The sequence below is a fragment of the Mustela nivalis genome (genome assembly GCF_964662115.1).
Source record: "Mustela nivalis genome assembly, chromosome: 3".
In the NCBI taxonomy this organism is placed as follows: Eukaryota; Metazoa; Chordata; class Mammalia; order Carnivora; family Mustelidae; genus Mustela; species Mustela nivalis.
The window spans coordinates 129,682,984-129,704,762 of NC_139022.1; the positions used below are offsets into that span (position 1 = coordinate 129,682,984).

General features: G+C 35.8%; 1 protein-coding gene across 5 annotated transcripts in view; it reads left to right on the plus strand.

The window, feature by feature from the left end:
• The window catches only part of GABRB2 (gamma-aminobutyric acid type A receptor subunit beta2), a 243,787-nt gene that overhangs the window by 112,760 nt on the left and 109,248 nt on the right, over nucleotides 1-21,779 (plus strand). For all 5 annotated transcript variants that reach the window (XM_082724355.1, XM_082724354.1, XM_082724357.1 and 2 more), the window contains one exon: nucleotides 6,913-6,995. In XM_082724355.1, coding sequence (XP_082580481.1) covers nucleotides 6,913-6,995 — 83 coding nt within the window. The remainder of the gene's footprint in view (nucleotides 1-6,912; nucleotides 6,996-21,779) is intronic.

Here is a 21,779-nt window from a genome sequence, read left to right on the forward strand (position 1 = left end):
GGTGGAGGGTGGAGCTGGAGAGGCAAAGGAAGACATCCAGCATGTGTAGTTTATATTATAAAGTAGTACTGGAAGGGTTTGGAAGAAATGGCAATAGACCCAAGTGAGGTTGTAACCCCGGCCTGACATTGGCTAGCTATAAATCAGCATCTGTGAACTACTTGCTTTCTTGAAACAAATAAACAAATAAAAGACTAGAATAAAACTGATTAATTTATTCTGAAATGGTATGATTCTCTATGTGTTAAAAATCAAAATTAAACATTTTAAATGTATTTTGATGAATGCAACAAAAAGTTTCTGGCATACATGGATATTGTTTTAAATTTCAAAAACAAAACAAAATCACTGTTGAGATCATCTGAGTCCCAGCTCTATGTCTTTCTAGTTGGTAAGTGGCTCTAGTTCAGTTAAATCCCTTACATTGATCTGAAATCAAATTTTAGTGGTAAGGTTATGAGTCAAAAAATAGAAGGATCACTTTTTCTCAGGGACTCAGACTTCCTTTAAGACATAATTTAGAAAGAAGGGAGCATATTCTCGTTGCTGAAATAGCCACAATTTGCAGATGAGACCATCAAGAATGTAATGTGGGAAATCTTGGTAAACAAGCAACTGACTGCCGAAGAATAAAGGCTTAGACTGTATGTCCATATTGATTAATATTTTTGATTGAGTGGGATTTATATACTTGCAAAGTGAGATTCTGTTTGGATTCTACAGGCATGTTATTTTAAGGAAATGTCTTTGATAATAGCACCAGGATTTGTAGCAGAAACCTGTGTAAAATGGTCACAGTATCTTTACAGAGGATAAGATTCCAGAAAAGCAAAGAGTCACAGAAGGCCAAACAGCTGCAGAACAGTACAAATAGCTCTAATCTCAAATGCACGATTTATCAAATGGGAACATGATTGCTAGCAATCTTACTTTTTTTGGTGATTACAAAGTTGAGTGTACTAGCGCATGTGACTCTATATGAGGACTTGTAAAGAGCTTTTAAAAACAATTATGCATGAGTGTTGGAGATTTTAATTTAAACAGGACTCTGTGGAGGTAAATCAAGAGCATAGGCTGGAAGAAAAATGCTGAGGGAGACCTTCAATCAGGGGAGAATATTAAGTGGGACTCCTTGGGGAGAGGCCTGTTTTTGCTTGTCTGGGGTAGGCTAATCTACATAATTGACTAAAACAGAATGAACAGCTGTGAAATACAGCATTTGAATGTGTGGGTAAAACACAATTACAAAATATACAGGGTCACAGAACATGCAATGTATTTTCATAGGATTACAGAATTTCCAAGCTCATTTGCGATTTCAGAAATCGGCCAGTTCCCCGGAGAAGCTATGACTTTATCAAGGTCAACTAGCTAGTTAGTTATAGTACGGTAGCTAAGTATCTGGGCTGTGGAGTCAAACATCCTAGATTTAAATAGAAACTCCACTACTCACTCTGCGACTGTTAGAGAAAAACACTCTACCTTTCTGTGCCTCAATTTTCTTATCTGTAAAGTGGGAAAAATAGGACACTGGTATTACATGAGATGATACATGTAAGCAATACTAGATGATGTCTAGAATGCAGTAAGTTATCAGTTAATATGAGGTATGTTTATTACTACCAAGAATGCAAAGCTGAAGTTATTTAAGTCTTGTATCATTGCTTTACCTACTCTATAAAATGCAAGAGCGTATCACAAGAAGAAATATATGTGAGAAATTAGTTTCTCAGCTAAAGTGGTTGTGAGACCCAAAATAATATCACGTCTGCTTGGAGGTACAGAAGCAAATCTTTTCAAGTACATTTTGGGGAAATGACTCAGATGAGCTCTTTAGAACTTTTCAAAATTTGTTTGTACTCTCGTGCTTAAATTCAGCATATTGGCCTTCCCCCACCCCCACCTGAAGTCTTTAATTAAACAACCAGAAAAAATATATATAAACATATTTTTTGATCATTGGTTGTTTTTAACATTGTAATTTTTCTCTAGTAATGATGTCTACTCATGTTATAGGATTCCCTTATCCTTTGTAATCAGATGAAGTTGGGCTTTTAAGTAAATGTACATTTCAAATAAAATAAAAGCATGCTATGAATTGTAAAACACGTTTTGAATATAGTTGGAGATGGACATCTGTTTTCTTAAAAAATACAAAGATATTAAAAAAAGACTTTTGTGTGCATAGAATAATTGGGTGGTTATCTAGATAAAGAAATCAAAGTAGAAGTTCACAGTCACTGTCTTATTATCTCTGGTTGAAATCCTGACAAACTTCTCACCTGTTAAGGTACTTGCTTGACCATATATTCTAGTGCTGGTAGCTCATCTTGAAGAGTCTGTTGTGGGGCATCTGGGTGGTGTAGTTTGTTAAGTGTGTGACTCTTGGTTGGAGCTCAGGTCATGATCTTAGGATTGTGAAACTGAACCCTGCTTTGGGCTCCATGTTCAGCATGGAGTCTGCTTAAGACTCACTCTCCCTTTCCCTCTATTTCTCCTCCTCACTCTCCCTTTCCCCCTTCTTAAATAAATAAATAAATCTTAAAAAAATAAAAGAGTCTGTTGAAAGGGCCAAAAACATGTCACATTGACTATTATTTTGAGTTATCTCTTATTGGCTGAGAGATGAAGACATTTATTATTACTTAATAACTGTATTTGATCATAATTCAATCTCGGAATTCTATGTAGTATCATTAAGTTTCAAGCAATGACACCGTAAAATATTTGTTATGGCTTTGTGCAAAATGCTGACAAAGCTATTGAATTTCCTGATTTTATAGGTGCCTTTACTGACTGTTTTAGGGCATGTTACATATATAATTTTATTGTACCCTGTCAGTATTTTATGGTTGACAGGGCCCAATGGCTAAGGAATATAAAATTTCTCCAAAGATCTGGCCTTTGGAATAGGCCAGTCAGAATATTGACATTCCCCAAAGGTGGCTTTCATCATGCAATAGTATTCAACCCCAAAAAGGCATATTTCCACAGGTAACTAGAGAAAATTTGTGGCATGTATATGAGGTAAATTCTGAAAGCATCATTGACTGCTTCCCGTGATTAAAGACAAAGCTATCTCTACATAGTGGTCTTAAAATTTAATCAGAATACCTGCATTATGAGTTACTAGCTTCACTTCAAAGACTCCTAGTACTAGTGTTGAGTAATTTAAGGCCCCTTAATGATGTTTATCAGGATTGAGAAAGGCATGTTTATGAAAACCCATTAAGTATATTTGTTGTATTGACTTATTTTTAGAGAAACTTAGCACCGCTATAAATCATAAAGTTCCAAAGAATAGATTTTGATGTTGATCATTAAGCTTTTCTAAATAAGATTCATTTATGAGTAGCTTCTTCTATAAATCTGTTCTTTTAGATTTTTTTTACATAATTTAAATGAGGCACTTAATATAGAGAATTGTTTCAAAATTCTGTTTGAAAATGCTTATGACCATTGCTTTCTTTTTTTCTTCTCTTTATTTTATTATTATTATGACTATTTTAATCTTGGGTTAATGATACACACTAGGGACACGCCAAAGTGCTTAAATACAAATAAGACAAAAACAGATGTAGTTCCTGATCTGACACATCATGTGGTGAAGATGCAGGTTTGTTACACATGTCTGTAGCTTGTATTAAAATCTGTTGAATGTAGTTCTATCTACATATATGGCATACTTTTTGCAGAGTTATATGTTTGGATATTATTTACATCATATTTTATAGTTCCGCTTTACTTTTAATATAGGTATATGAGTATTCGTTACCTCTTCATGTATATAAACATATACATATGCTTATTTCCACATACCAGCCACTGATCAAATGACTTATCTCTGTATCTTCTCATTAGCAGGTGGTCATAACAAAAGTTACAGGACATTTTATGAGTTACAGATCTCTTCTTGCTTTTATCATCTCACAACCAGTTAGGATGACAAGTTTTTATTTCAAGTGTTCAGGAGCATCCAAGTATGACAGGATCTGAGTGACTCATCCCAGCTCACTCATTCTGGTCTGTATGAACAGGACTCCAAGTGGAATACTTTGTCTACAGAGTTTCTGCTTTAACCCAATAGGAGACACAAATGCCTTATAAACATAGACTAGAAAAATACTTCTATGTATTTTTTTTCTGTTTTATAAAGCATGACATTAAAAAAATTAAAACACTGGTGTAAATACAAATGTTGCGACTAAAACATTTTCATCTATTTTATTTTTTAACTATGGATAGAAACTCATTTCTTCTGCAATAGCATTAGTCAACTTATTTTTCTTGTTCACAGCACTCGTGTTTACAGCATCAGTTCACAGGTGTTAGTTGCCATGGATATGTATTCGCAAAAAGTGTAAACCACAACCTATATACCGAAAGCTTCACCCCCAATTACACAGTTGAGCATCTGCTTATGGCTCTTGCTTATTTTGTTTTATCATATGTGTGCCCTTGTACCTTTAATGTCCTTTGTGTTCATTCTGTCGGATGAAGTTGATTTTCTCTAGTTTCTCAAGATAGGGATTTTTTCTGCTATCTTACAAAAGTAGCATGGAAGTTTTGGTATGACTATCATACACATAATTTTATTTTCTTTAAAAATCTCTCTTCTACATAATGCAGGTTTCTGTATGTTAGTAGCAATCATCCTGTAACTACATGTAGGGGGGCGGGGAGAGGGAGAGGGAGAGAAAGAAAGAAAGAAAAAGACCAGTGAGAAAATCAGTCAGATATTTTATAGCCAAAATAAGTTGTCATTTTTAAGCCCCTGGTAAATAATTAAATGTTATATAATTAATAGTTAAATGTGAATGTTAGTTTTTATATAATTTCTAGAATTTGTAAAATATAAGTATTTGGTAAGTCCCATTAAAAGTAGAAACAGGGGCGCCAGAATGGCTCAGTCAGTTAAGTAACTGCCTTTGGCTCGGGTCATGAGCCTGCTTCTCCCTCTCCCTCTCCCTCTGCCTGCCACTGTGCCTACTTGTGCTCTCTCTCTCTGTGGCAAGTAAATAAATCAAATCTTAAAAAAAAAAAAAAGAAAGCAGAAACAATCAGCTTGATGATAAGATAAACTCTAGTACTATATACACAATGTTAATCAAATGGATTAAAATATATTTACTGTTAAAAATATAAAAAGAATCCCTAAAACTTAAGGCACATTATAAGTTGGAAAAAAGAAGAGAAATTATGCAATAAGATAGTCCTCCAAACAAAAGATTTATAATCAATAAAACGAACTGCTTGCTTCTTTATAATTTTTTCTTATCCAGAAGATGTTATTGATTGCCTTACAATAAATAGAACAAAGCCTGTGCCCCTGAACAGCTTACATTTTCTTGAGAGAAATGGTACTTAAAAAAAAAATCGAAGAAAGAAACTGAAGGTTTTACTTCTTAATCCCCTTCTCCCATCCCCCGAGTCCCTCCTCTTTGGCAATCATCAGTTTGTTTCTCTCTCTTTCTTGTTGTTTGTTTGTTAAATTGCTTTGTTTATTATATTCCACATAGAAGTGAAATCATATGGTATTTGTCTTTCTCTCTCTGGCTTATTTTACTTAGCATAGTGTTCTCTAGGTCCATTCATGTTGTCATGAATGACAAGATTTCATTCCTTTCTTATGGCTGAGTAATGGTTAATTCATTATGTTATATACCTGAAACTAATTTAAATTTTTAAAAGTGAAAAAAAAAAAGCAAGATAATTTCAGATTGTGATACTTGTCTGAAGGCAATAAACAGGTAAGATGCAACGTTAGTTAAGGCAACTACTTTGGGTGGGCTGTTTGGGAAAAGCCTCTCAGAGGAGGTGATTTTTGACCTGAAGGATCAGAAGAGAAGGCTTGTGAAGATCAGGAAGACACATGTTCTAGGTAGAAAGGAAAAATGTGAATACTGGAAGAAAACTATAAACTAACAAATCATTTAGGACTACACGCTTTTTGACTCATTTTAGTAGGTCTTCAATAAAATATTACTGAAAAATTTTGATAGAGGAATATAAAGTCATTAAAGGGACATATTCGTATCTCTCTGATAAAATAATAAAGGTGTCAGGTGTCCTAAATAAGTCACTCTTCCAGCCCCATAGGAGGATGTTTTCTAACAGGTCATGAGAATATCAGATTACTCAGCACAGAGCAAATCAGGCAATATGTGAAAGGTTGGTTGTGTGTTGTATTAAAGCAGTTGCAAAATACCATACTATGCATTAGAAATGTCAAAAATGATGAGTCAAAGCCAAGATTTAATGAAGATCAGATTTGAGGGAGAAGGAAACAACTGTGAGTGGAAGAGGAATTACCCATGTTGATATTCTTTTTTTTTTTTTTTCAAGATTTATTTATTTGACAGAGAGAAATCACAAGTAGACAGAGAGGCAGTCAGAGAGAGAGAGAGAGAGGGAAGCAAGCTCCCCGCTGAGCAGAGAGCTCGATGCAGGACCCCATCCCAGGACCCTGATATCATGACCCGAGCCGAAGGCAATGGCTTAATCCACTGAGCCACCCAGGCGCCCCCCATGTTGATATTCTTAATCACCTGTGATGCCTAGAAAATAAAGAGCCCAGGGACCGTCCCTCCCTACACCAAGACATTCTGAATCATGGAAACTGCCGGTTTAACAAACACTCCCTGGTGACTTTGGTACAACAGGTAGTGCACCACACTCTGGGAAAAAACCGATTTAGTTCCGTCTTTCTTTCTTTCTTTTTTAAATAAATCAGCCCGAGGCTTATAAAGGAAAATGGTTATTCAAAGCTGTTACACCATTTTTTTTTGCTAGAACTTTGGCTAAATCTGTCCCCTAGAGGCCCAGTTCTGCCGTATTTGATATTAGATTTAATTTTTCTAACTCCAGCCATGGACGAGCTAACAGTATATATTGTTACTATTTCTCTTCTAGAATTACAACCACAGCTGCTTGCATGATGGACTTAAGGCGGTACCCACTGGATGAACAAAACTGCACCTTGGAAATTGAAAGCTGTAAGTTTTTCTTAGAATGCAGTTAGACTGAACACTGCTTTAAGATTATTCTTGTTCATGTCCAGACCACAGGTCCTACAAAGGTCTTGCTACCATAGTAAATCTGGTGGATGGAGGTACAGTATTTTTTCTCAGTGATGTGCCAACCTCTTAGTCTCATCTCTAAATCCCAGGGAGAGATATAGAAGGGAAGACATAATTTAGCAATAAAAGGAAGACCCTAAGACCTCAGAAGGAGACCAAGTGCTATTCCAGGCATTTAAAGAATGGAATTAGTGCACAGGGCCACAGTAGGGTTGAGAAAATAAGTGGTGATGGTAGGCTAAGACAGGAAGTCCCAATTGTTTTTGCCTTTCATAAACGTTATCTCTTTGCAATTGCAAAATCAATGTGGTCTCTGGACTAGTCAAAACATTCCAGAGTGTGGATTGGTGGAATGGTTTTTATTCTGAGGGACGATTTTCAGTGTCTAAAATTTATTTTATATTCTTGCCGAAGGCCATATGATGAACAAGATTGGTGTATATGTGCATGTTTATTTTCTTTCCTGTGCTGACCTGTTTTGCAGTGTTATTGCTTTTCTGGACCACAGTTTCAGGGTGATTCTTTTTTTTTTTAATTTTAATTTAATTTTTTTTCAGTGTTCCAGAATTCATTGTTTATACACCACACCCAGTGCTCTGTTCGATACGTGCCCTCCATAATACCCACCACCATGGTCACCACCCCCACCACTCCCTAAAACCCTCAGTTTCACCTACCCTATTGGGTGAGCAAAAACATTGATTTATTTCATAACCTGTCTCCTTTTTGGAGATCACACTCAGAGGTCATTTGAGATAGAATGGGATTTTGAATCTCTTTTTGTCAGTTCTTTGCAATGTTTTCGTACCTCATCCCATGAAACAATTGGAAGCTGATGATTTTATATCCAGCATTCTAGATAATGAGTAACTTGACTGCTGTGCAGATAGGATATCTCAGCTGTTATGAGGAACTCTAGCTGTGACAAGGAGTCCAGCTCTAAGTTATTTCTCTGAGAGGAAATACAAGCATTTATGGCACATTGCTGGTATTTTGTCCATTTAACAAAAAAAAACTTGCAGAGATAATTACATTTACATGCATTTTTAAGAACTTGATTTCATATTTGTTACTAAATCATCATTATTTTCACATTTGATCTTTGCAATAAGGAACTATTGAATGAAATTGGCCTGTAGGATTTTGATGATTATTTTTATGTAAGTATTTTTGGGATAACTTTGCATTTTCATAACTTATGATGCAATTTAAGAGTAGAATGTTCTTCAAAGTCCAAATTCTTTGGTTGTTTCAAATTGTTGGTGTAAGGATGTGTGTGTGTGTTTTTTTAAGTAGATTGCCATGTACTAATATTAAATTTTTATGGTAAGATAATTTTTCATGTTGGAATTTGAATGGAATTTTAAATAATCATCATTTTGCACGTAGTTAAAGCACTTGCACTGTTGTTATTTCATTTGAGCTGTTTGCAACCCCCTCAGGTAAGTAAAAGAACTTTTTATTTTAAAGAACTGATGCCTAAGGGCACAGGCAACACCTAGGTATTTTAAAGTAATTAAATTATAATTCTGATATGAATCTTTTAAAATTAACATGATAATTCCTCAGACTTTTAGAAACTTTAAATTTTAATAAAGGGGCTTTTATATTTCTTATTTCAATTCAGTTATCCTTCTAACAACATTTTTCTCCAGCTTTACTGAAATATAATTGATATATATAACATTGTGTAAGTTTAAGATGTATAATGCCATAATTTATATTTGGTGAAATGATTGCCACTATAGGGTTACTTAACACATACATTATCTCACACAATTACCCTGTGTGTGTTTGTGTGTATGTGTTGAGAAATATCTACTCTCTCAGCAACTTCCAAGTATGAAATACGTAGTTGTTAAGTATAATCCCTGTTCTGTAGATACCCAAACCTTATTCATCTTTTAACTGAACACTTGTAACCTTTTAACCACCTTCAGCCATCTCCCCCAGCATCCACCAAGTTACCCCTTGTTTCTATGACCTAGTATTTATTTTTAGATTCCATATATAAATAACATCATATACTATTGGTCTTTCTCTAACTTATTTCACTTAGTATAATTACCTCAAGTTTTGAGGTGCCTGGGTGGCTCAGTCGGTTGAGCCCGACTCTTGGTTTAGGCTCAGATCATGATCCCAGGGTTCTGGGATGGAGCCCTCCATCGGGCTTCATGCTGAGCACAGAGTCTGCTTGAGATTCTCTCTCTTCCTCGCCTTCTGCCCTTCCCCCCACAAATAAATAAATAAATCTTTAAAAATACCCACTTAAGTTTTATCTAGTTGTCGCAAATGACAAGATTTCCTTTATGACTGAATATTCCATTGTATGCATAGATCACATTTTTAAAAACCTGTTCATCAGTAGACACTTAGGTCATCTCTATGTCTTGGCTATTATAAATAATTCTGCAATGAACATGGAAGAGAAGATATCGCTTCGATATAGAGATTTCATTTCCTTCATCTACTTACCAAGAAGAAGGATTGCTGGTTGATAGATAGTTCTACTTTCAATTTTTTGAGAAAATTCCATCCTGTTTTCCATGGGGTCTGTACCATTTACATCCTCACCATCTGAGCACGAGCTTCCCTCGTGCCCTCTTCCTCTCCTCTTCACCTCTCGCTAACACTTGTTCTCTTGTCTTTTTGATAATAGACATTCTAAAAAGTGTGAAGTAATACCTCATTATGGTTTTGATTTGTATTTTCCTGATACAAATTCTTTTGCAAGTATATATCCAGTTTCCCCAACACCATTTGCTGAAGAAACTATTTTTTTTTTCCCATTGATTATTCTTGGCTTCCTTGTCAAGGATGAACTGACCATAGCTCATCATGACCAAACTCTCATGAGCTGAAAGTTTATTTCTGTTCCATTGGTCTATGTGACTGTTTTTATGCCAATACTGTACCGTTTTAATCATTATAGCTTTGCAGTATAGTTTGAAATCAGGAAGTGTGATGCCTCAAGCTTTATTATTCTTGTTTAAGATTGCTTTAACTATTCTAAGTCTTTTGTGGTCCCATACAAATATTAGGGTTATTTGTGGCTTTATTCCTGTAAAAATACATTGGAATTTAGATAGAGAATGCATTAAATCTATGGGTGGCTTTGGGTAATATACACATGTAAATAATATTAATTCTTCTGATATGTGAACTTAAGCTATTGCTATTTATTTATGTCTTCAGTTTCTCTCATCAATGTCTTATACTTTTCATTGTACAGCTCTCTTACCTTCTCATTTAAATTTACTCATAACTATTTTATTGTTTTTGATACTATCATAAATGGGATTGTTTCCTTTATTTTGTTTTTAGAGTTCATGGTTTGTATATAGAAATGCAACTGATTTTTGTATGTTTATTTTGTATCCTGCAACTTTACTGAATTTGTTTATTAGTTCTAGCAGATTTTTAACTGTCTTTCAGGGTTTTCTATACATAAGATCATGTTATCTGCAAACAAAAAAATTTACTTCTTTCTTACCAATTTGGATATCTTTTATTTCTTTTTCTTGCCTGATTTTTCTGTCTAGGACTTTCAGTACTATGCTGAACAGGAGCACTGAGAGTGGGTACCCTTGTCTTGTTCCTGATCTTAGAGGAAATACTTTTAATCATTAACCATTGAGTATGATGTTAGCTATGGATTTGTCATATATAGCCTTTATTATGTTGAAGTACAGTCCTTATATACCAAATTTGTCAAGAATTCCTATCATGAAAGGGTGTTAGATTTTCTCAAATGCTTTTTCTACATCTATTGAGATGATTTTTATCTTTCATTTTATTAATTTGATGTGTCTCGTTTATTGATCTATATATAGTGAACCATCCCTACATCCCAGGGACAAATCCCACTTGCTCATGGTATATCATTTATTTTTTGTAATGTGATGTTGAATTTGTTTTGCTAGTATTTTATTGAGAATTCTGTATCTATATGTAACAGGGATATTAGTCTGTAATTTTCTTGGAGTATTCTTATCTGACTTTGGCGTCTGGGTAGTCCAGACCTTGTAAAATGAGTTTGAGAACATTCCTTTCTCTTCAACTTTTTAGAAAAGTCTGAGAAGGACTGATATTAATTTTTATTTAAATTTTTGGGAATAAATAAATATTTGGTAAAATTCATCAGTGAAAACACCTGGTTCTGGGTTTTTTCTTTGTTGAGTAGTTTTTAAGAACTGATTCAATCTCCTTACTTGTTATTGGTCTGTTCATAGTTTCTAGTTCTTCATGAATCAGTCCTCTTACATTGTATGTTTCTAGGAGTTTATTACTTTCTTCTAGGTTGCCCAATTTATTTGCATATGATTCTTCATCCTAGTCACTTTGATCCTTTGTATTTCTGTGGTATCAGTTGCAATGTCTCCTCTTTCATCTATAACTTTATTTATTTGAGTTTACTCTTTTTTTAGTTAGTCTAACTAAAGATTTGTCAATCTTGTTTACCTTTTTAGAGAATGAACTCTGAATTTTGTTTTCTTTTATACTCTTTTTTTCATTGCTTTTGTTTCTATATCATTTATTTCTGCTCTAATCTTTATTATTTCATTCTTTCTGCTACCTTTGTGCTTAGTTTATTCTTTTCTTAGTTTCTTGAGATATAATGGTTGTTTATCTGAAATCTTTCTTTTATCTTGATACATGTTTGTATCTATAAACTTTCATCTCAGAACAATTTTGCTTCATCCCATAAGTTTTGATATATTGTTTCTGCTTCATTTGCCTTAATATTTTTTTGATTCCCTTTTTATTTCTTTTAAAAATCATTGATGGTTCAGGACTTTTTTTATTTCCATGCATTTGTGCATTTTCCAGCTTTCTTACTGTTATTGATTTCTAGTTTCATACCTTTGTGATCAGGAAAGACCCTTGATATAATTTCTGTCTTCTTGAATTTTTTGAGGCTTATTTTGTGACCTAACATATAATCTATCCTAGAAAATATTCTGTGCGTTCTTAGGAGAATATGTATCTTGTTGCTATTGTATAGAATGTTCTGTATGTCTTTTTGTTTCATTTGGTCTGTAATGTTGTTCAAATCTACTGTTTATTTATTGATGTCTGTCTGGATAATCTATTATTGATGTCTGTCTGGACAATCTATTGTTGTGAGGGGGTTATTAAAGTCCCCAACTATTATTGTATTCCATTTATCTCTTGTAGCTAATAGTTTCTTTATATATTAAGGTTATCCAATGTTGCATAAATGTTTACAATTATTATATCTTTGTGATTAATTTATATAATTATTATATGATGACCTTTATCATTATATAATGACCCTGTTTGTCTTTTATGAGCATTTTTAGCTAAAAGTTCATAGGCAGATATTAATATTCCAGTCTTCACATCTAAGGCAACAAACTCAAAGAGGTAAAGTGATTTGCCCAAGATCGTACAGGCACTGAGGAATAATGGCTCTGTGCTGATGTCGTAATTGATAGCTGGCTTAGCATTTAAAGCCACTGATTTTGTAGGGACAAGATTAATAGGAAGATCCCTACTGTAGAAGTCAAGAAAATATCCTATACTTACAAAAAATTGAAACTTATTCATATTTAGCCAGACAGCAAATCATGGCTATATGAATGAATATGAATGAATGGTAAGTAAATATGGTGTCATATTGAAAATCTATGATATGCAGGTCTTGCTATTTTAAGTAGGTAGTTAAGTAATTAAGCCTCTTGAAATGAATTTAGGATCCTGTCCCTCAAACAAGTAACTCTGAAGTTTATGTCTGACATTAGACCTTATTTAACTATTTCTTTCTGTTAAGGAAGATCTAGGCATTCATGTATTTTCCTTCACCCTCTCCCCTCCCTCTTTGCCTCTACCTTTCTCCTTACCTTCCTTCTTCTCTTCCTCATTCCCCTCCTTACTGCCCTTCCTCCCTACCTCTCTCAAGTGCAAATGGCCATAGTAGTGGCTTTACTAAATCATTATTACCTTGTCTCTATGTCAGCAATTAGTATATTGGTTTAATGTCAGAGAAAATAATATAATTTGATTCTGAGTGAGGGGTATTGGGATTGAGCTTACTGCAAAGCTATTTAGTATGTTCCATCCAGGGGTACCTGGGTGGCTCAATCATTAAACGTCTGCCTTTGGCTCAAGTCCTGGGATGAGCCCTACATTGGGCTCCTTGCATCTGCCTCCCCACATCAGGCTCCCTGTTCAGCGGGAAGCCCTCTCACTCCCCCTGCTTGTGTTCCCTCTCTCGTTTTGTCTCGCTCTGTCAAATAAATAAATAATATCTTTAAAAATATATGTTCCATCCAGAAATGAAAAATAGTGCAAAAGGGGCAAGGAGAGTATTATGTATCTTTGAAATGGGAATTTTTAGAGAGCTAATCTCTTATATTCTGAGACAAATTAGCTACCATATCAATATCAGCTAGAGAGACATGGTCTCTCTCCCCTACTTAGAAGGGTAAGATTGTCTTATACTCCTTAACCCCATGTCCAGGTTCCTCACCTGGGGCATGTGAAACACTTGTGTAAATGGGAGTATGGAATTCTCTCAACTAGATCTATTGGCAGGATGCTCACATTGCCAAAACCCCAAAGGCTTCTCTTTTTTCCCCCATTTGTTGATATGATTTTAGCTCAGTCTATCTCTGGGTGACTTGGATTGGACAGCCTCAGGGTCTCAGAAAATAAGGTTAATGCTCTTATTTTGAATATTGTTGGTTTTTCCATCAGTCTCAGCTTTGGTGCTATCTATAGTAAATTAGAGAATCTAGAACTTTCCCAGCAGCTCACAGGGCTATGCCTGGTGTTCACTAGGATAGCCAGTCAGGCATCTCCCTTTAGGATACGAAAAAACAAAACAAAACAAAAAAACAAAAACAAAAACCAAAAAAACAAAGCCAATACTCCCTTTGTGGCAGTATCAGAAACCAGTTGTTGCTGGCCTCTCAGAGTCTCTGAATACCTACATTATGTCAGGGAAGTCACCCAATTTATCTGAACCTCAGTTTCCTCATAGATAAAATAGGAATAATAATATCTACCACATCAGGTTGTTTGAGGATTAAATGAGCTAATTAAGATAAAGAATATAGCATTTTCCTTGGTACATGGTAGTCATCTAATGAGCAGTAACCTTGGTAATTAATTATTATTATTATAGCCTGATTTTATTATATTTAAAGATTCCTGTACTACCACAGGTTTGACCTAACTATGAGATCTTGTAAATCCAGCCAAAGAGACACTCAAAACATTGCCCCTCTCAATTTTTGTAGATCTTATTCTAGGTCTTGCTTTTACATTATAAGTAAGTCTCATTATCTGTAGGGCTATCTACTTACTCACAGAATGTCTCAGCCAGCTGTGCCTACAGTATAAAATGCAAATTAATTTCTTCTACTTCTGTCACAGGGAAAAGAATTAATAGCTAACTTCAAAATCAAAAGAGGGAGATTTAAAAGCTCTTTGACACTGTACTTAGATGAAATGAAAGTGCAGTCCATTTTAAAATATAATTTATTTGTGATTTTGCTAATATTTTCAACTGACCAGAGAAGAAAGTCATCACCTGCTGACCATCTAAAGTCTCTGCAATCAATGTAGTAAACACATCTATGAATGAGTGAGAGTGTGTTGGCTCAGGTCTCTCTTCTTCCCCGAGAAAGTCACCATGGCTTTAAGGAAATGAGGAAATAAAAATGTGCCAGTTGTTGTCTTATTGAATTCCAATTTAGATATTATATAAAACAGCTTGCTGTTAGGTTATTGAATGAATAAATGCTCTATTTTCTTTCAACAACTTTATTGAAAATAATCCTTATTAAAGAGGTCAATGTAGATTGATACATTTAAACAAATTAAGGTATTGAATCTATATTTACTATGGCACAGGTTAATATATTTTGGATATAGTTTATGCTATGTACTGGTCAATATTTTAGTGTATATACATACGTGAATTTTAAGAACTTGGAGAGCAGTGTTCTACTCCTAAAGTGAAAATTGATTGCACCTTAGAATATGTCATTAGATTCAAAATACTCATCACAAAGGCAGTAGTGATTGGATAGGATTCTGAGTTAATGTGTATAGTGGATGAGAGGTCATTTATTGGATACAGGTAGCTTTCTGGTATTGATTCCTCAAGCTAACCAGATAGGTCACTTGGCTTTTTCAAGCTATGGTTTCTCATCTCTACTATATTGCAATACCTTAAAGGTAATGAGATAATCAAGACAGAAAGTTTTGTGCTGTTCTTGTACTGGTATTTCCATAGGTAGCAGCTGTTATCATTATACCATTATTGTTATCATTATCAATTTCACCTGGAATATTGTGCTCAATTAGAGTCACAACATTTTAAGTGGAATATTTAGCAGTCAGAATAAACAAAATATGAATGGTAGGTAAACCATGGAGTATGATGAACCAGTAGAAGAAATTTACCAGTACATTTACCTTGAGGAACAGAAACCCAGGGAGAGTAGCAGTATTTGGGATAGCTGTTTTCAAAAAATTACAGCATTTCCTATTAAGAGAGCAGTCTGCTCCTAGGGCAAAACGAGGCTAATGACAAAAGATGCCAAAAGGCAATTTTGGACTGAAATATTTTAAAAAAGAAAAATTCATAGCAGTTAAACCTGGTAAAAATCCAGCAGGTCATTGAATGCTGTAAAAACATTTTCTGGTAAAAAAGTAATTCTTGCATTGGGCAAGTGATGGGATTATATGATTTCTAAGGAGCTCTGTGTTGATGGTTACTTGGCACCAGCAAAAATATGTAGGACTTTAGTTAAAGGACAATTAGGCGAACTTGGTTTCTGTGAAGATGCAGATCCCATATGCATATACATCTGGGGGCAGTGCTATTTAGGAAAAGATGAAAATCAGATGCTGGCTAAGATTTTAAGTAGATGCTATGTGTGTTTTGCTGATGGTCTGTTGTTATTTATCTAGCAATCTTTCTTTTCTCAAATTTCCACACACACTCAATAGTAGTGTTAGGATTAAGGCTAAGACCCTCACATTTCCCTGCCTTTCTAAAAAATTTAGAACTCCCTTGAGGGTTTTGATCTCATTAAGGCTTTAAGAATCATCACAGCAGGGCGCCTGGGTGGCTCAGTGGGTGAAAGCAGAGGCTTTCGGCTCAGGTCATGGTCTGGGGTCCTGGGATTGAGCCCCGCATCTGGCTCTCTGCTCAGCAGGGAGCCTGCTTCCTCCTCTCTCTCTCTGCCTGCCTCTTTGCCTACTTGTGATCTGTCAAATAAATAAATAAAATCTTAAAAAAAAAATCATCACAGCAGAATAGAATGTATGTGTGCATATGTCTGTGTGGCGGCGGGTGGGGGTAGCTGTTAAAATCATGAAGCTACCAAGTATTTTAGGTGATCCTAGAATTACTCAAGTTGGAAAAAAATATTCCTGTGACATTCCAGTGGGAGTTAGTCATAATTATTTATCTAGAGAAAATCGAACAGCACTGCAAATGCTCTGTGGTGTTACTGCATGCAAATTTAATTTGCATCACTGTCCCATTTTGGTATTTTCTTGAATTGTATCTAGCAGTGTAAAAGTGGAGGATTTGTTTCCCCCTCCTTGCTGTGTGCCACTTGGCTGGAATGTGATCACTGCTTAATAATTATTATTCCTTTTTAACAATAAACAAATGCTAGGATGTGTATTTAGAAACTCTGGCATCAAAAAAACAAAAAAGGAAAAAAGAGAAATTCTGGCATCTTGTGAAGATATTATTTGTAATCTTCTGTATCTGGACTTTAGGACTTCTGTTCTTTCAATTCTTCCATATGAGAAAGTAAAGAATTGACTTAGATATAAAGGGTACACTTTAATGTAGAGTATGAAAAGTGAGAATATTGAATGCTTTCCATCTAAAGATTTTTGTTTCCCCCAAAGAGAAATCTTGATTTTATTCACATTTTAAATTTTCTCTTTGGGTAGTCTCTATTTTTGTCTTCTGGAATTCCCACGGATAGACCTTGGGTCTCTCACATTTATCAGCCTTGGCTCTGAAATAAAATTTGTAGATTTTTATCTTCCAGATTACTAATATTTATTTTATTCCAAAGAAATTATCATTAGTGTTATTCTATTTTGGCCATCCTTTTCTCAATTTCTAAGAACTCTTTCTCATTCTTTGATTACTCATTTTTGATAGTCACTTGTTTTTTTATGGAATGCCCTTTTTATTTTAAGGATATCATTTTAAATTATTTTCCAAGTTTTCTTCTGCTCTCTTCCTCTTTCTAATTCCTTTTGTGATGATGTATGTTTATTTATTGTGGCCCTTCTTTTGTTATGCTGATAGTTTTCCTTGTAAGTCTGCTGATCTTGGCAGTCCATTCATATTTGTAAATAAAGGGCTAGTTTGACCAACAAGGTACTGATACAGGTTTTCTGAACTGATACGGTTTTTTTAGCACTTTTATATGGCTGTTCTCATAGTCAGCCTCTCGCCTGAATAAGGAGAATGGAGACAGGAGAACGGGTATGCTGAGCAGGCAGCTTCCCCCTTTAAGAGAGTGGGTTAAGATTGCTCACAGGGAACCAAGGCTCATCTGAGGCTTAAGCACCTTACATTATTTCACCCTTTCATTCCTAGAAAGATCTGATGGAACAACAATTTATCTTTCTGGTTTTTTTTTTTCCCTCCCTCCATTTGTAGCAGTACCCAGGGCTGTTCGGGGCTTTATACTGATTCTCTCTTCAGCCCAGTATCTAAACTAGAAACCCAGGCACCCCCTTCTCTGTTTAAGGGACCTTCTTCCAGCATTATCTCAGGAACAGTCACGAGAAGCAAGGGAACTTGCCCGTTGGTGGCATGGTGGCTTCGACTCTGTGAACTTCCCAAGTCTGCAAATTCTCTAAGGAAGAGCTTCTCAATTTTCCTGAACATCAGATTCCCTGGGGAGTTTTTAAAAATCCAGATGAATAGGCCACACCATGGACCTATTGAATCAGTCATTTTAAAAAGTTCTGCAGGTGATGACAATGAACAAAGTTCAAGAGAGTCCTGTAAGGGCACAGTTCTCACACTTGAGCCAGCATGAGAATGTCCTGGAGAGCTTGCTAAATAACACAGATTGCTATGTCCCATCCCTGAAATTTCTAACTAAAATGGGTCTGAAGCTAGTCTCAGGATTGCATTTTTCACATTTGCTGGCAATAATAATGCTGCAGGTGTAAAGACCACACTACTCTGGGACTTCAGTGGAAAGATCAGCCCTCTCCTTGGCACTTGTCATGGAAAACTTGTTCTTGTGGTTTTCGCTGTTTGTATGACCTCATCTACATTCTAACTTTTGTACATTTTTCAAAATTACCAGCCCATTGATGTAATACTTTCCTGTAATTTATAGTGCTATTACAGATTTTTACCATTCCTTCTCCTTACAGTTATTTCTATGAGATTGCAAGAAGGCTGGAAAGGTAAATATGCAATCTTAAGTTGGAATTCTCCTTCCTCATACACATATTCAATTTTTAACTACATATTCAATTTTTAACCTCATTTTAAAAATTAATAGCATACCACAAATGTCCCAATTTCTGAAATCCTCTCATAATTTCTCGTGTCTGTCTAGTATTCCACCTGTGGCTGAATCATAATTTATTTAACCAGTTTCTAATTGTAGAACACAAAATAATTCCACTATGTTGCTGTTTTTAATAATGTTATAATTTGTGTTTGATTGAAGCTACTCATCATCAAATACAATCAAGATTTTATATATGTCTATATATACACATACATATATATATAAATACATATATGTATATATAGATCCTCTGTATAATGCAATATGTCATGTTAAACTTAATTAAAATTTTAAAAACTAAAAATTTAGTTCCTTAGTCTCACTAGGCATATTTCATGTGTTCAGTAGCCACAGGTGACTAGTTCCTGCCATACTAAACAGTGCAAGTATATAGAACATTTCTTTCATTTCAAAAAGTCTGGAATAATATAAAAAGTAAATAATATAAAATAATATAAATATAAAAAGTAAATTCAGGGGCGCCTGGGTGGCTCAGTGGGTGAAGCCAGCGGCTTCGGCTCAGGTCATGATCTCAGAATCCTGGGATCGAGCCCTGCATCCTGCATCGGGCTTTCTGCTCAGCGGGGAGCCTGCTTCCTCCTCTCTCTGCCTTCCTCTCTGCCTGCTTGTGATCTCTCTGTCAAATAAATAAATAAAATCTTTAAAAAAAAAAAAAAAGTAAATTCAAAGAAGTTGAATAACTACATTATAGAAAGTATAAAATTTAAAGTCTTTTGTTATGGTTTTATATATATCCTGATTTCAAAACACTTAATGTAAAAGGAAGCCACAGGGCATTAAAAGTGAAGTACATCTTTTTAACTGAAAAGGAAACCATTATTTTATTGTTCCTAAGTGGGCAAACCGAAAAGAAGCACAGGGACACCTGGGTGGCTCAGTTGGTTAAGCAGCTGCCTTCAGCTCAGGTCATGATCCCAGCATCCTGGGATCGAGTCCCACATCGGGCTCCTTGCTCGGCAAGGAGCCTGCTTCTCTCTCTGCCTCTGCCTGCCATTCTGTCTGCCTGTGCTCGCTCTCTCTCTCTCTCTCTCTCTGACAAATAAATAAAATCTTAAAAAAAAAAAAAGAAAAGAAAAGAAGGAAGCACAATTCACGGTGTTATCAGATTAATATCTCCCAGTCTCACAGGTGAGAATCTGCCTGTTTTGTTCATTTCCCTCAAGGCACCATTAGGCCATCTCTGCCATGGTGTGCAAAGGGAAGAAGTTTAGAGAGTGTGTATGCATAGCTTAGTAAATGCTAGCCAAAAAGGTTGAATGCAGGTAGACCACGTTATCCTGGCAGTGATCAAGATTTCCACATGAATTAACAGGTAATTTTGGAATCTAGAGTTTTAGATACAGAGAATTTTGGGAGAAATTTTTTTTTAATATTTTATTTATTTATCAGAGAGAGAGAGGGGGAGAGAGCGAGCACAGGCAGACAGAATGGCAAGCAGAGGCAGAGGGAGAAGCAGGCTCCCCGCCGAGCAAGGAGCCTGCTTGCTCGACTCGATCCAAGGACGCTGGGATCATGACCTGAGCCGAAGGCAGCTGCCCAACCAACTGAGCCACCCAGGCGTCCCTTGGGAGAAATTTTTAAGCAGTAGACTCAGCCCTTTATTAGGTTTTTGCCCTGTATACATTAATATAAATGCTGTGCCAAACCCAGGCAAATTAAACACAAAGGCTTCCACCTTCACCAGTATTAAGCTGACTTGGTAACTAAAGGAGCCCAGAGCTAAGGAGCTGCTCACCTTCTGACTGTGTTGTAAACACAGGTATAAAGTTTAGGATGCATTGGCACAGGCTCAGCTTGCAACTCAAAAAACAGCAAGAATCATCTTCCCCTCCAATTTCCCCCAACTCCCTTCTCCTCTCCATCTCCACGTGTCCTCCGTGTTATTTCTTATGCTCCACAAATAAGTGAAACCTTTTGATAATTGACTCTCTCTACTTGACTTATTTTACTCAGGATAATCTCTTCTAGTCCCACCCATGTTGATACAAAAGTTGGAGGTGTGGAGGTGTAATGCTCTGTGGAGGTGTAATGCTCCGTTGTATATATGGACCATATCTTCCGTATCCATTTGTCCGTTGAAGAGCATCTTGGTTCTTTTCACAGTCTGGGGACTGTGGCCATTACTGCTATAAACATTGGGGTACAGATGCCCCTTCTTTTCACTACATCTGTATCTTTGGGGTAAATACCCAGTAGTGCAATTGCAGGGTCATAGGGAAGCTCTAGACTGTGGACTCAGAAACAAACTGAGGGTTTGGGGGGGGGGGGCTGGGTGGGAGGTTGGGAAAACCTGGTGGTGGGTATTATGGAGAGCACCTATTGCATGGACCACTGGGTATGGTGCCTAAACAATGAATTCTGGAACCCTGAAAAGAAATAAAAAAAAGCAAAATTAAAAAAAAAAAACAGCAAGGAGAAAAAGGAGAAATAAAAAGGAAACTGATTTCCATTATGAGTTCTTAAAGATGGAATGTTTTCTTAAAGACTAAATGAACTCCTAAGTCTCTGGGGACAGAGTGTTGGATGAGGCTCTGTTGAAAACACTGCATTATGTGTATTTAACTTTCTGAAATTGATGGCCACTTTCTTTTGTGTTTTTAATGCTCATTTCCCACCCCCCCCCCATGCTTTGAAATCTCCCATTAAAACTAAAATGTAGTTTAGGTGCTTACTGTATATTATAAATTTTTCTAATGCAGATCTCATGGGGGAAGGGTGGTGGGTGTACAAACTTGTTTACTTGGTTCTCCTTTAGATCAGGAAAGGTGCCAGTAGTGCTGTCAGCAAAAATTGTCTCTTTTTTGGTTGGGCTTCAACTTATACTTGGTCCTAATTAAGTGAAAATGCCACATTTGTGGCTTTCTTAGCACTTTAAGTGAAAGCTGGAGAGAGCTTCTTGAAACCTGATGTGAACATCATAAGCCAGAGGATTAAATACACCCACAGACCTTCCTTGAAGCATTTCCAGAGGACTCATGTTGTTTTGTTACATAGTTGCAGCCCAGTGAATTATAACTCAGACTGACTTTTCTCAGTTCCTGAATCTAGCTCCCTGTGTTACCACTTAAGATATTTTCCCTTCAGTGGGGTTTCAATACTCTTGATTTGTTTTTGCAAATCTAATACCCTTTTC